Source organism: Thunnus maccoyii, chromosome 13 (genome assembly GCF_910596095.1).
Source record: "Thunnus maccoyii chromosome 13, fThuMac1.1, whole genome shotgun sequence".
NCBI classification, from domain to species: domain Eukaryota; kingdom Metazoa; phylum Chordata; class Actinopteri; order Scombriformes; family Scombridae; genus Thunnus; species Thunnus maccoyii.
In genome coordinates this window covers 1,218,728-1,233,405 of record NC_056545.1, presented here as the reverse complement: position 1 = coordinate 1,233,405, position 14,678 = coordinate 1,218,728, and the positions used below count along the sequence as shown (strand labels likewise).

Genomic DNA, 14,678 nt, shown 5'->3' with positions numbered 1-14,678 from the left:
CCCTACATGAACCCTTCCTGTTTTATCAGTCACACATCAAACCTCTGAAATGCTGAACGTGTCGTCTGCAGAGAAACAGCAGCAGCAGTTTGTTCACATGTCAGACAGCGAGTTCATGTTCAGAAGTTACGACTATTGTTTTAAAACCTCTGAGATGTAAAATCTTCATCATTCTGACACGTTTCAGCCAGCTCGTCTCTCTCTAACATCAATAGAATAATTTCGTTTCCTAAACTTCATCAGACATTTAACGAAAGAGGCGGCAGATCAGAAAAACTTCTTCTGGAGGACGTGACAAACATTTGGTCATTTAGGTTTAAGAACATAAAATTGTAACAGTTGAATCATCAGTTCAGAAAATTTCCAACAAAAAATTCACTGATTCCAGCTTCATAAACATGAAGATTTTCTAGTTTTCTGCTCCTCTATGATAATAAAGATCTTTGGGGTTTGGACTGTTGGTCGAACAAAACCAGGAACTTGTGTTGGACATTTTTCACAATTCACTGACATTTTATGAACTGAACAAAAATCTATGAATCAAGAAAGTAATTGGTAGATTAACTGATAACATCAAACCTCTGAACACTGAACATTAGTTTATGAATCTCCGTCCTTCAAGTAACTTCCTGCACAAACTTTATTCTTTTATAAAAAACATTTCTTACCTTTCTCAATGATCAGATCAATGTGATGTTTTTCATTATTGAACCACCCAGGTATGTCCACCAAGCATCCGTACAGTCCAGCATCTTCTTCTGTGGTGTTCAGGATCGTCAGAGAAACATCTCCATCCTCCAGTCGTCCCAGTAACTGATACCTGCTGGAAACTCTGGTTGATTCTATCACTTTATGTTCGTCTGTGGAGATGATCTGGTTGTTGCAGCCTGAAAGTGGTAGCGATCCTCGACCCCAGCAAGCTGACAACACTCCGTAATACTTGAAGTCATATTTACACGGCAGAGTGATGTTCTCACCTGCTCGACCAACAACCTTCATGCTGCTGCTGCTGCTGCTGCGTTCAATGACTGAAGACACAAAGAGACACTTCAACACTTTCAGGTCTGTAAGCAGCTAAAATCTGTTGTTTCATGTAAACACACCACAGAAACTGTCTCTAACTGTCTCATATTACATAAAGTCAGTGTGAAGTCAGAGTTATAGAAAGTTAAAGAGCAGAGTACCTGTGAGGAGAACGATCAGCAACCTGCTCACAGTCTTTATGATCAACATCAAACTGACACATGAACATTTCCTGTTTTATCAGTCAGTTTGAGACTAAAGTGTACAGAAATGTGAACATTTCCTGTTTTATCAGCTAATTTGAGACTCAACTGTCCAGAGATGTGAACACTTCACACATCAAACCTCAGAAGTGCTGAACGTGTCGTCTGCAGAGAAACAGCAGCAGCAGTTTGTTCACATGTCAGACAGCGAGTTCATGTTCAGAAGTTACGACTTTCATTTTAAAACCTCTGAGGTGTAAAATCTTCATCATTCTGACACGTTTCAGCCAGCTCGTCTCTCTCTAACATCAATAGAATAATTTTCGTTTCCTAAACTTCATCAGACATTTAACGAAAGAGGCGGCAGATCAGAAAAACTTCTTCTGGAGGACGTGACAAACATTTGGTCATTTAGGTTTAAGAACATAAAATTGTAACAGTTGAATCATCAGTTCAGAAGATTTCCAACAAAACATTCACTGATTCCAGCTTCATAAACATGAAGATTCTCTAGTTTTCTGCTCCTCTATGATAATAAAGATCTTTGGGGTTTGGACTGTTGGTCGAACAAAACCAGGAACTTGTGTTGGACATTTTTCACAATTCACTGACTTTTTATGAACTGAACAAAAATCAATGAATCAAGAAAGTAATTGGTCGATTAATTGATAACATCAAACCTCTGAACACTGAACATTAGTTTATGAATCTCCGTCCTTCAAGTAACTTCCTGCACAAACTTTATTCTTTTATAAAAACCATTTCTTACCTTTCTCAATGATCAGCTCAATGTGATGTTTTTCATTATTGAACGGCCCAGGTATCAGCACTCTGCATGTGTACCGTCCAGCATCTTCTTCTGTGGTTTTCAGGATCGTCAGAGAAACATCTCCATCCTCCAGTCGTCCCAGTAACTGATACCTGCTGGAAACTCTGGTTGATTCTATCACTTTATGTCCGTCTGTGGAGATGATCTGGTTGTTGCAGCCAAACCTTGGTATTGATCCTCGACCCCAGCAAACTGACCTCGCTCCGTGTTTCTTGATGTCATATTTACACGGCAGAGTGATGTTCTCACCTGCTCGACGAACAACCTTCATGCTGCTCCAGCTGCTGCTGCGTTCAATGACTGAAGACACAAAGAGAGAAACTTCAACACTTTCAGGTCTGTAAGCAGCTAAAATCTGTTGTTTCATGTAAACACACCACAGAAACTGTCTCTAACTGTCTCATATTACATAAAGTCAGTGTGAAGTCAGAGTTATAGAAAGTTAAAGAGCAGAGTACCTGTGAGGAGAACGATCAGCAACCTGCTCACAGTCTTCATGATCAACATCAAACTGACACATGAACATTTCCTGTTTTATCAGCTAATTTGAGACTCAACTGTCCAGAAATGTGAACACTTCACACTGAGGTCAGAATGTGGGAGGAAGTCACACATCAGACCTCAGAAGTACTGAACGTGTAGTCTGCTGAAACACATGCTGAGTTTTCAGCCCCACAAGGTCACAAAAAATGACCTGCAGCAGCTCAAACTGCTTTACAAAAAGGCATCAAAACAAAAGATAAACACAAAACAAACAAACAGGAAGAATAAAATCGATAAAACAAGATGAAATGGAACCACAAATTAAAATAAATTAAATTAAATTAAATGAGAAAACTGAATTCTCGTCCTCCAGCTTTAGTTTGGACTCTTGTGTGTTTAAAATACATGCTGGTTGGTGGATCAGATACATGCCCATTAAACACCAACTAATTACATTGTTAACTCACTGTCCATCATGTGTGTGTGATGGTATTTGAGTTTAGTTTTTTCAGCTGTTACAGTAACACCCAGTTTGCTGCTTCCTGTTTGCTGCATGCCTAGTCATTGACAATGTTCATGTCATTGAACTTCACTAATTGCATGACCCAAAACTGAAGACTTAGGATAATATTAAACATGTTTGACGTTATTGGAACATCAAGACGAGAAAAAGACCGACTTAAGACAGCTCGGACTGAGTTTTTTGCTTTTGTGTTTGATGCAAGGCCGTCATTAGTAATGTTCCCTCAGAGTTTAATGATGTTTTCTTATCACTGTTTACTAAATGACATTAAAAACAAGCAGTAAATCACCTGTTTCATGTTCCCTAACGTGCCGTCTATGTACTGGGTGTTTCCTTAGCGGTGGTTAGTGAAAACTGGATTTATCAAAATGCTGAAACCTTCTAGAAACAACCTGCTGAAACAGGCAGACAGATTATTTGCCTCAGACACAAGAAGCCATGCTGTTAATTTTGGCGTCATGTTGGTTAAAATGTCGGTGACATTCTCATGTAAACAAACACGCATGTAAACACAACAGGCAAGTATTATGAGCTTGATGTAGTTAAAGTATTGCAGTAAAAGTACATAAGTATTATGAGCTTGATGTAGTTAAAGTATTGCAGTAAAAGTACATAAGTATTATGAGCTTGATGTAGTTAATCACTACAAGTACAGTACTTGAGTAAATGTTTTATATACAGTACAGACCAAAAGTTTGGACACACCTTCTCATTCAAAGAGTTTTCTTTATTTTCATGACTATGAAAATTGTAGATTCACACTGAAGGCATCAAAACTATGAATTAACACATGTGGAATTATATACTTGACAAAAAAGTGTGAAACAACTGAAAATATGTCTTATATTCTAGTTTCTTCAAAGTAGCCACCTTTTGCTTTGATTACTGCTTCGCACACTCTTGGCATTCTCTTGATGAGCGTCAAGAGGTAGTCACCTGAAATGGTCTTCCAACAGTCTTGAAGGAGTTCCCAGAGATGCTTAGCACTTGTTGGCCCTTTTGCCTTCACTCTGCGGTCCAGCTCACCCCGAACCATCTCGATTGGGTTCAGGTCCGGTGACTGTGGAGGCCAGGTCTTCTGGCGCAGCACCCCATCACTCTCCTTCTTGGTCAAATAGCCCTTACACAGCCTGAAGGTGTGTTTGGGGTCATTGTCCTGTTGAAAAATAAATGATGGTCCAACTAAACACAAACCGGATGGAATAGCATGCCGCTGCAAGATGCTGTGTTAGCCATGCTGGTTCAGTATGCCTTCAATTTGGAATAAATCCCCAACAGTGTCACCAGCAAAGCACCCCCACACCATCACACCTCCTCCTCCATGCTTCACGGTGGGAACCAGGCATGTAGAGTCCATCCGTTCACCTTTTCTGCGTCGCACAAAGACACGGTGGTTGGAACCAAAGATCTCAAATTTGGACTCATCAGACCAAAGCACAGATTTCCACTGGTTTAATGTCCATTCCTTGTGTTCTTTAGCCCAAACAAGTCTCTTCTGCTTGTTGCCTGTCCTTAGCAGTGGTTTCCTAGCAGCTATTCTACCATGAAGGCCTGATTCACACAGTCTCCTCTTAACAGTTGTTCTAGAGATGTGTCTGCTGCTAGAACTCTGTGTGGCATTGACCTGGTCTCTAATCTGAGCTGCTGTTAACCTGCGATGTCTGAGGCTGGTGACTCGGATGAACTTATCCTCCGCAGCAGAGGTGACTCTTGGTCTTCCTTTCCTGGGGCGGTCCTCATGTGAGCCAGTTTCTTTGTAGCGCTTGATGGTTTTTGCGACTGCACTTGGGGACACTTTCAAAGTTTTCCCAATTTTTCGGACTGACTGACCTTCAGTTCTTAAAGTAATGATGGCCACTCGTTTTTCTTTACTTAGCTGCTTTTTTCTTGCCATAATACAAATTCTAACAGTCTATTCAGTAGGACTATCAGCTGTGTATCCACCTGACTTCTGCACAACACAACTGATGGTCCCAACCCCATTTATAAGGCAAGAAATCCCACTTATTAAACCTGACAGGGCACACCTGTGAAGTGAAAACCATTTCAGGTGACTACCTCTTGAAGCTCATCAAGAGAATGCAGAGTGTGTGCAAAGCAGTAATGAGAGCAAAAGGTGGCTACTTTGAAGAAACTAGAATATAAGGCGTATTTTCAGTTGTTTTACACTTTTTTGTTAAGTACATATTTCCACATGTGTTAATTCATAGTTTTGATGCCTTCAGTGTGAATCTACAATGTCAATAGTCATGAAAAGAAAGGAAACTCATTGAATGAGAAGGTGTGTCCAAACTTTTGGTCTGTACTGTATATATTGAATCAAAATCGATTAATGTGAATTTTTTGACACTGATCGACAGAAAAAGACCTTTGAATGTCAAAGAGGAAAAAGATCTCTACAAAGTGATTTAAATCATTATCTGTTTTACTCATAAAATTGAGATCTGATGACTAACTAAATAAATGTAGTGGAGTAGAAGCATAAAGTAGCATCAAATGGAAATACTCAAGTAAAGTACCTAAAAATTGTACTTAAGCTCAGCACTTAGGTACATGTATTTGATTACTTTCCGCCTCTGTGTTCAAGTTTATTTAATCGTTCAGTTGAATGAAATTTTTTTTTCAGGACCATAAATGGAGGTATGATGTATTATTTTATTTGCACAGCAGATTTCAAAGTAAAGATGCAAAAGACTTTACAGAACATGATTAACATACAATGGTTGAATGAAGATTTTTAAACAATACCAAAAAACCCAACAGGAAACATGACATAAATAGCAAAGATAAACATGTAAGAACTGATTAAGTTTGATTTAAAAGGTATTTCTTTAAGGGAGTTCCACAAAACAGCTTCATGTTAATCTATGCGGCTTGTTATAAAAGTATGTTTCAGCATCCTCAAGTGTTAAAAACTCTTTCTGCATTTCAAATTCTTTCTGTATTCTAGATTTTTTGTCGCTCCATAAAAAGGTTGAAATTAGTTTATTAACCAATGTTAAGAATGCTTTGGCAAGACACTGAAAAACATCTGGATAAAATGAAAAAAAACATCTTTTGCACATTAAAGCTAACATTAAGCTACATAATGACCCCACGGTGGGCAGAACATTCATCTAAACAACCTTCATCCTTCTCACCAAGGACATATAGATATTACACCACCTTCTCAACTGATGCTTCATTTTAACTGTAAAGCGCTTAAAGACACTCTACAAGTCACCTTTCCATCTGCATGATATTTAAATGTAAATTCACTTGCCAAGACATCTGCATTCTACAAATAATGACTAACTTAAAGACTTTTTTTAATCTTTTTTTTCACGCTTGCATTTTTTTGACAAACAAATGGCCTCAACATGAATGAAAAAGCACTAAACTCGGCAGAACGCTCTACTCTCTTCTAAAGTGACTAAACTGTAGGAACAGTCTTCCTGTTGGTGGTGCTATGGCAACCATCTGAGCCGTAAAGCATTATTTTAAAAATATAAATTATTATTATTACTTCATACCAAAATTAGCAAACACAGAATCCTGATCAAATACTAAATATTGTAAATACAAAGTTTCCCCTTCATGACTAAATTAGGATGCATGAATGTTCAGCGAGCGCTCCAGTGGTGACGGATAGTTGGGCCACAACTCTTTAACAAGATCTGTAGCTTCCTCAAAATCGCGAAACTCTTCTTCAGGTCTGATTAGACGTGTTCCTGTCTCACAGTAGGTGAGGTTTTCTCTCAGTCGGTCACTACCAAACGTCAGCACCTAAAACAGAAGAACAGAGCAGGATGACGAGCAGCACAACAAGTCAGTCAATCAATCAATCAATCTTTATTTATATAGCGCCATATCACAACAGAAGTCATCTCAAGGCACTTTTCACATAGAGCAGGTCAAGACCGTACTCTTTAATTTACAGAGACCCAACAATTCCCCCATGAGCAGCACTTGGCGACAGCGGTAAGGAAAAACTCCCCTTTAACGGGTAGAAACCTCAAGCAGACCCCGGCTCTTGGTGGGCGGCCATCTGCTTTGACCGGTTGGGTTGAGAGAGAGAAAGAGAGAGAGAAAGAGAGAGGGAAAGGGGGAGGGGGGACAGAAGAAAAACAATCACAACAACAACAACAAGCACAAGCAGCAATAGCCAGGGAAGGATTCCATCAGGATTGTGAAGGACCGCGAAGACTCGGCCCAGAACCCAGGGGTTCCTGTGAGATGAGAAAGCACAAAAAAACTCCGGGGAAGAAGCAAAGTTAGTGACATGCATTGATGTTACATGAATGCATACAGATGGAGAGGAGGAGGAGGAGAGAGGAGCTCAGTACATCATGGGAAGTCCCCCAGCAGTCTAGGCCTATAGCAGCATAACTAAGGGCTGATCCAAGGCGAGCCTGGTCGGCCCTAACTATAAGCTTTATCAAAAAGGAAAGTTTTAAACCTACTCTTAAACATAGAGAGGGTGTCTGCACCCCGGACTGAATCCGGTAGATGGTTCCATAGAAGAGGAGCCTGATAGCTGAAGGCTCTGCCTCCCATTCTACTTTTAAAGACTGTAGGAACCACCAGTAAGCCTGCATACTGGGAGCGCAGTGTTCTGGTGGGATAATACGGTATTATGAGCTCTTCAAGATATGATGGTGCCTGACCATTAAGGGCTTTGTACGTTAGGAGGATTTTAAATTCTATTCTCAATTTTACAGGAAGCCAATGTAGTGAAGCTAAAATGGGAGAAATGTGGTCTCTTTTTCTAGTTTTAGTCAGAACACGTGCAGCTGCATTCTGGACCAGCTGGAGAGTCTTTAGAGACTTGTTAGGGCAGCCTGATAATAAGGAACTGCAATAATCCAGCCTAGAAGTAACAAATGCGTGAACTAGTTTTTCTGCATCTTTTAGGGACAGGATGTGCCTGATTTTTGTGATATTACGTAAGTGAAAAAAGGCAGTCCTTGAGATTTGATTTATGTGGGAGTTAAAGGACATATCCTGATCAAAGATAACTCCCAGATTCCTTACGGTGGTGCTGGAGGCCAGGGTAATGCCATCCAGAGCAGCTTTATCATTAGATAATGTGTTTCTAAGGTGTTTAGGGCCAAACGCAATAACTTCAGTTTTATCTGAATTTAGTAGTAGAAAATTGCAGGTCATCCAGGTCTTTATGTCGTTAAGGCATGTTTGGAGTTTGTTTAACTGATTGGGTTCATCAGGCTTCACTGATAAATATAATTGGGTGTCATCTGCGTAACAATGAAAATTTATGGAGTGTTTCCTAATAATATTACCTAAAGGAAGCATATACAAGGTGAATAGTATTGGTCCAAGTACAGAACCTTGTGGAACTCCGTGTCTAACTTTTGCCTTCATGGAGGATTCATCATTAACATGTACAAACTGAAATCGGTCTGATAAATAGGACTTAAACCAGCTTAATGCAGTTCCTTTAATGCCAATTAAATGTTCTAGTCTCTGCAAAAGGATTTGATGGTCAATTGTATCGAATGCAGCACTAAGATCTAACAGGACAAGTATAGAGACAAATCCTTTGTCCGATGCAGTTAGGAGGTCATTTGTGACTTTCACCAGTGCTGTCTCTATGCTATGATGCCTCTAAATCCTGACTGAAAATCCTCAAATAAACTATTGTTATGTAGAAAGTCACATAACTGATTAGAGACTGCTTTCTCAAAGATCTTGGATAGAAATGGAAGGTTAGATATAGGTCTATAATTGGCTAAAACACCTGGATCAATAGTAGGCTTCTTAAGAAGAGGTTTAATTACAGCTACTTTAAAGGACTGTGGTACATAGCCTGTTACTAAAGACAAATTAATCATATCTAGTAAAGAAGTGCTCACTAAGGGTAAGGCTTCCTTAAGCAGCCTAGTTGGGATGGGATCTAAGAGACAGGTTTGCTGAACAAATCATTGAAGTTAGTTCAGACAAGTCTACTGGAGAAAAACAGTCCAAATATATGTCAGGATTTACTGCCGTGTCTCCACAAAACGGCTGTAATAACCCCAATTTTTAAGTCTGGGACACCGTTTCAATCAACTGAAAACAGAGCTGTAAATGAGCCAGAGTTAGTTGTCCCTGGCCAAATGTTAAAAAGGCAACCTTTAACTAGAATAACTAATAACAATAAAATTACATGTCTTATAAAATGTATGGTACATATAATTAAAATGCACACACTGAAAACAGGACACATCTACCAATCAAACAATGTCACAGCACAATACAGAGTAGTTAGTAAATGGTAAATTGTAAATGGGGTGTACCACAAGGCTCAATACTGGGTCCTTTGCTCCTCTGTTGATATATAAATAAATGATTCACCTGAAAGCTGTTAAGATGTTGTGTGTGAAGTGTACGCAGATGACACTGTGATTTATGCATAACAACAATCCAGTTACACTGAATCATACCAAACACGTTTTCATTGCAGAGAACAGTGTTGAGTAGATTTACATCACACTGTTAGAGAGCCTCACACGGGGCACCAACTGTTAGAGAGCCTCACACTGGGCACCAACTGTTAGAGAGCCTCACGCGGGGCACCAACTGTTAAAGAGCCTCACACAGGGCACCAACTGTTAGAGAGCCTCACACAGGGCACCAAGTGTTGGGTCTGTGAGGAGCATGGCTGGTTATTAGCAATAATTAATAATAATTATCAGATATAATTATGAATGATTGAAGTTAATAAATTATTAATATGTATTAATAAAAATGGGGCACCACCTGGAAACTGGGACCAATAACCAGACAATAAGGTAGTCTCATAAAAGAGTTCACCTTGAATGCTAATATCTGAGGGATGTCAACATTCACAAGTGAACAAAGAAGGTTTGAATTCAATCAGCAACTTTTCACAATATATAATAATAATAATGACAAAAGACTTCTCTTTAAAGATATAACAATGTTTATTAAACAATAGCAGAGTTAACAGACTTAGCAGATGCTTTGATCAATAAACCAATATCCTAAAATCTAATTCTATCTAAGCAAACATACATAAAACAATAACTATATACAGTGAAAATACATGCAAGTGGGAGCATGTGTATGTGTGTATATCCAGAGATGGTAACACTTCACACTGAGGTCTAAACATCCTGAGAGGAGGTCACACATCAAACCTCAGAAGTACTGAACGTGTCGTCTGCTGAAACACACTAAGTCTTCAGCTCCACTACACTGTAAAAAATGACCTGCAGCAGCTCAAACTGCTTTGCAAAAAGACATCAAAACAATAGATAAACACAAATCACATAAACAGGATTTAAAAAGAATAAAATAGCAGATAAAACAAGATGAAATGGAACCCCAAATTAAATTAAACTGAATTAACTGAATGCTGATCCTCCAGCTTTATTCTTGGACTTTTGGATTTTTTTCAAGGACTTTATTTGTTCCCAGCAAACACTGAAATCACGAAACTCAAGTCAAACTGCTTTTAAGCTTTTAAACTCAATCTACAAATGAGATTGTAGAATGAATTCTTTCAGTTGTTGTTTCAGGGCATCAAACCTTTACTAAACAATATTCAACAGCAGTAAGGTTTCTACACAGAGCTGTCCCTCTCTTCTGATTGGTTCTGCCTCCTGTCAGTCACTGTGCTCTGATTGGTCCTCCACGCGCCTGCAGAGACATGAAATAAAAATAAAACTTTGATCAGTTTTAAATGATTGTAGTTTTGTTTCCTTAAAGTTGATGAAAGTAAAAGTTTAGTTTAGTTTTTATGATGTAATGATGTAATTTGGCCTGATGAGGGCGACGATCGATTGAAAATCAGATTATTTCTGTAAACAGATGAAAATAATGTGACATGGAGCTGCTGTGAAACATGAACTGTTGTCTGGTTTTTATGCTGCTGTAAATAAACAGACTGTTTATTTATTTATTTAAGCTTTATGAAGCTTCTTGTCTTTTGTGTTTCTGTGTCTCAAAGTCAGATTGAAAAAGCTTTAATAAGTCTTGTAGAGTCTTGTAGACAGATGTATTGATTAAAATAGAAGCGTATGACTCAAACGTGGGCGTAGGAAGCATTTTTAACAGAGTAGATGTCATTTCCTGTATTCTGGTGTCTTTTAACAGGTGGTTTGACAGGATGGGTCCATTTTATCATTTCATCCAGAGGACGTGTTTGACACCAGATCACATATCTGAAGATATTAAAAAGCTAAAAGTACAGAAATGGATTTGATGACTAATTCAGAGCCATCTTTAATAATAACACTCAGTGTTTATATAAACTTGAGGATCTCTTTATGTTTGCATACAGCTGCAATTTCTGTTCATTAATTTCTTTAATGTTAACAAATCAATGAGTAAAGTGGAGAACGACTGTAGTCAAAGTGTCTCGATGCAATAAACTACATTCATCTTCTAATCATTTCTATTATATGAAGAATCACAGGACCTGAAGTGTGTGTGTGTGTGTGTGTGTGTGTGTGTGTGTGTGTGTGTACTGACTGTAAGCAGCTATCAGCAGCAGTGCAGATATGAGGAAGACAATGAAGAGTTTCACTGTGTTTCCGATGAAGATGGGCAGATTGTTTACCTGCTGAGCAGGTGCGCTCCACAACTGTCAACAAACAAACAAATGATGTTTTTTGTTAAGTTAGAATTATATTTGTTATTATTATCACACACAGGTGAACTAAACTCTAAACAACAAACATCTTATCAAAGATCAAAATATAAACATTTGTTTTGTCAGATTCAGTTTACTGTGAGAAAATTAGACACAAGCAGCAAATTTTCATATCTGAGAATCTGGAGACAGAAAATTTTGACATTTTTACTTCAAAAAGACTCAAACAATAAATCAATTATGAAACTAGTTGATGACTGGTTTTGTGTTATTGGACTAGTTTAATCTCTAGCAGTGTGTCCTTCTCACCAGATGTTGCCAGTGAAGCAGTTTGGTTGTTTGTCAGCTGAAAATAGATTCACCTGTTTTCTGACAGACGTCTCTAAAACACACCTGGAAACTGTTTCACATTAAAATAATGTTTTAAACATCAGACGGCTTGTGGACGAGTTCTCTGATAGATGTAAAGTTTGAGCGGGAACTCACATGTTTTCTCTACTTTTGGTTTAAAAGTGAGGACAGAAAACTCTTCTAGTTGATACGTTTACAGTCAAATAACTGATGTTAAAGGAGTGAAAATCTGTTTCTCTGCTTTTAAACAACTGGATGAAATGACTTCATCACAACATCTGGAGACAATTCACTCTGAGAGAAGAGACTCTGGAGAAAACTTCAACATTTGGAACCATTCTGAAGTTTCTGGATTTAAAGCTGGACTCAACAACAACTAATTTTTCGTGTTTGGACTGCTGTTTGTTTGTTTGTTTCAGAGATGAACTGCTGTTTGATGCACTGCAGGAATCAGATGAGTCACTGGATCAAAACCTAAAATGAAATTTGTCTTATAAACTTATTTTTTAACTATTGACTTCAACTCACCTCTTCAACCAGTGTGACATGACGTCCTCTCTCTGTTGTGGTGGCTGCTGTGGTCGAGGCTGGAGGGTTTACTGTCACAAACGACAAAGAAAAGCAGCAAATCTTCACAATTAAGAAGCTGGAAATGATGAATGTTCTGCATGTTTGCTAGAAAAAATGAGTTAAATGATAAATGAATTGATTATTTTCTGTCACTAAAAGTTGACTTTGGTTTTGGTTTTGCATCCATCCCAGTCACGTCCCTACATGAACCCTTCCTGTTTTATCAGTCACACATCAAACGTCAGAAGTACTGAATGTGTCGTCTGCAGAGAAACAGCAGCAGCAGTTTGTTCACATGTCAGACAGCGAGTTCATGTTCAGAAGTAAAAGCAGAAGTTACGACTTTCATTTTAAAACCTCTGAGGTGTAAAATCTTCATCATTCTGACACGTTTCAGCCAGCTCGTCTCTCTCTAACATCAATAGAATAATTTTCGTTTCCTAAACTTCATCAGACATTTAACGAAAGAGGCGGCAGATCAGAAAAACTTCTTCTGGAGGACGTGACAAACATTTGGTCATTTAGGTTTAAGAACATAAAATTGTAACAGTTGAATCATCAGTTCAGAAAATTTCCAACAAAAAATTCACTGATTCCAGCTTCATAAACATGAAGATTTTCTAGTTTTCTGCTCCTCTATGATAATAAAGATCTTTGGGGTTTGGACTGTTGGTCGAACAAAACCAGGAACTTGTGTTGGACATTTTTCACAATTTACTGACATTTTATGAACTGAACAAAAATCAATGAATCAGGAAAGTAATTGGTAGATTAATTGATAACATCAAACCTCTGAACACTGAACATTAGTTTATGAATCTCCGTCCTTCAAGTAACTTCCTGCACAAACTTTATTCTTTTATAAAAAACATTTCTTACCTTTCTCAATGATCAGATCGATGTGATGTTTTTCATCATTGAACCACCCAGGTATGTCCACCAAGCATCCGTACAGTCCAGCATCTTCTTCTGTGGTTTTCAGGATCGTCAGAGAAACATCTCCATCCTCCAGTCGTCCCAGTAACTGATACCTGCTGGAAACTCTGGTTGATTCTATCACTTTACGTCCGTCTGTGGAGATGATCTGGTTGTTGCAGCCAAACCTTGGTATTGATCCTCGACCCCAGCAAGCTGACAACACTCCGTTATACTTGAAGTCATATTTACACGGCAGAGTGACGTCCTCACCTGCTCGACCAACAACCTTCATGCTGCTGCTGCGTTCAATGACTGAAGACACAAAGAGACACTTCAACACTTTCAGGTCTGTAAGCAGCTAAAATCTGTTGTTTCATATAAACACACCACAGAAACTGTCTCTAACTGTCTCATATTACATAAAGTCAGTGTGAAGTCAGAGTTATAGAAAGTTAAAGAGCAGAGTACCTGTGAGGAGAACGATCAGCAACCTGCTCACAGTCTTCATGATCAACATCAAACTGACACATGAACATTTCCTGTTTTATCAGTCAGTTTGAGACTAAAGTGTACAGAAATGTGAACACTTCACACTGAGGTCAGAATGTGAGAGGAAGTCACACATCAGACCTCAGAAGTACTGAACGTGTCGTCTGCTGAAACACATTCTGAGTTTTCAGCCCCACAAGGTCACAAAAAATGACCTGCAGCAGCTCAAACTGCTTTACAAAAAGGCATCAAAACAAAAGATAAACACAAAACAAACAAACAGGAAGAATAAAATCGATAAAACAAGATGAAATGGAATCGCAAATTAAAATAAATTAAATTAAATTAAACATGCCTAGTCATTGACAATGTTCATGTCATTGAACTTCACTAATTGCATGAGCCAAAACTAAAGACTTAGGATAATATTAAACATGTTTGACGTTATTGGAACATCAAGACGAGAAAAAGACTGACTTAAGACAGCTCGGACTGAGTTTTTTGCTTTTGCGTTTGATGCAAGGCCGTCATTAGTAATGTTCCCTCAGAGTTTAATGATGTTTTCTTATCACTGTTTACTAAATGACATTAAAAACAAGCAGTAAATCACCTGTTTCATGTTCCCTAACGTGCCGTCTATGTACTGGGTGTTTCCTTAGCGGTGGTTAGTGAAAACTGGACTTATCAAAATGC

General features: G+C 38.5%; 1 protein-coding gene across 1 annotated transcript; it reads right to left on the bottom strand.

Moving 5' to 3' along the window:
• Positions 1-12,527: 12,527 nt before the first annotated feature.
• On the bottom strand, positions 12,528-14,084 carry LOC121910447 (hepatitis A virus cellular receptor 1 homolog). Its single transcript, XM_042431677.1, has 3 exons — positions 13,965-14,084; positions 13,458-13,808; positions 12,528-12,607 (listed from the first exon to the last, which is right to left on the bottom strand). Exons 1-3 carry the CDS (start codon positions 14,011-14,013, stop codon positions 12,528-12,530), a joined length of 480 nt encoding a protein of 159 aa, XP_042287611.1. The 5' UTR covers positions 14,014-14,084.
• Between the last annotated feature and the right edge of the window lie 594 nt (positions 14,085-14,678).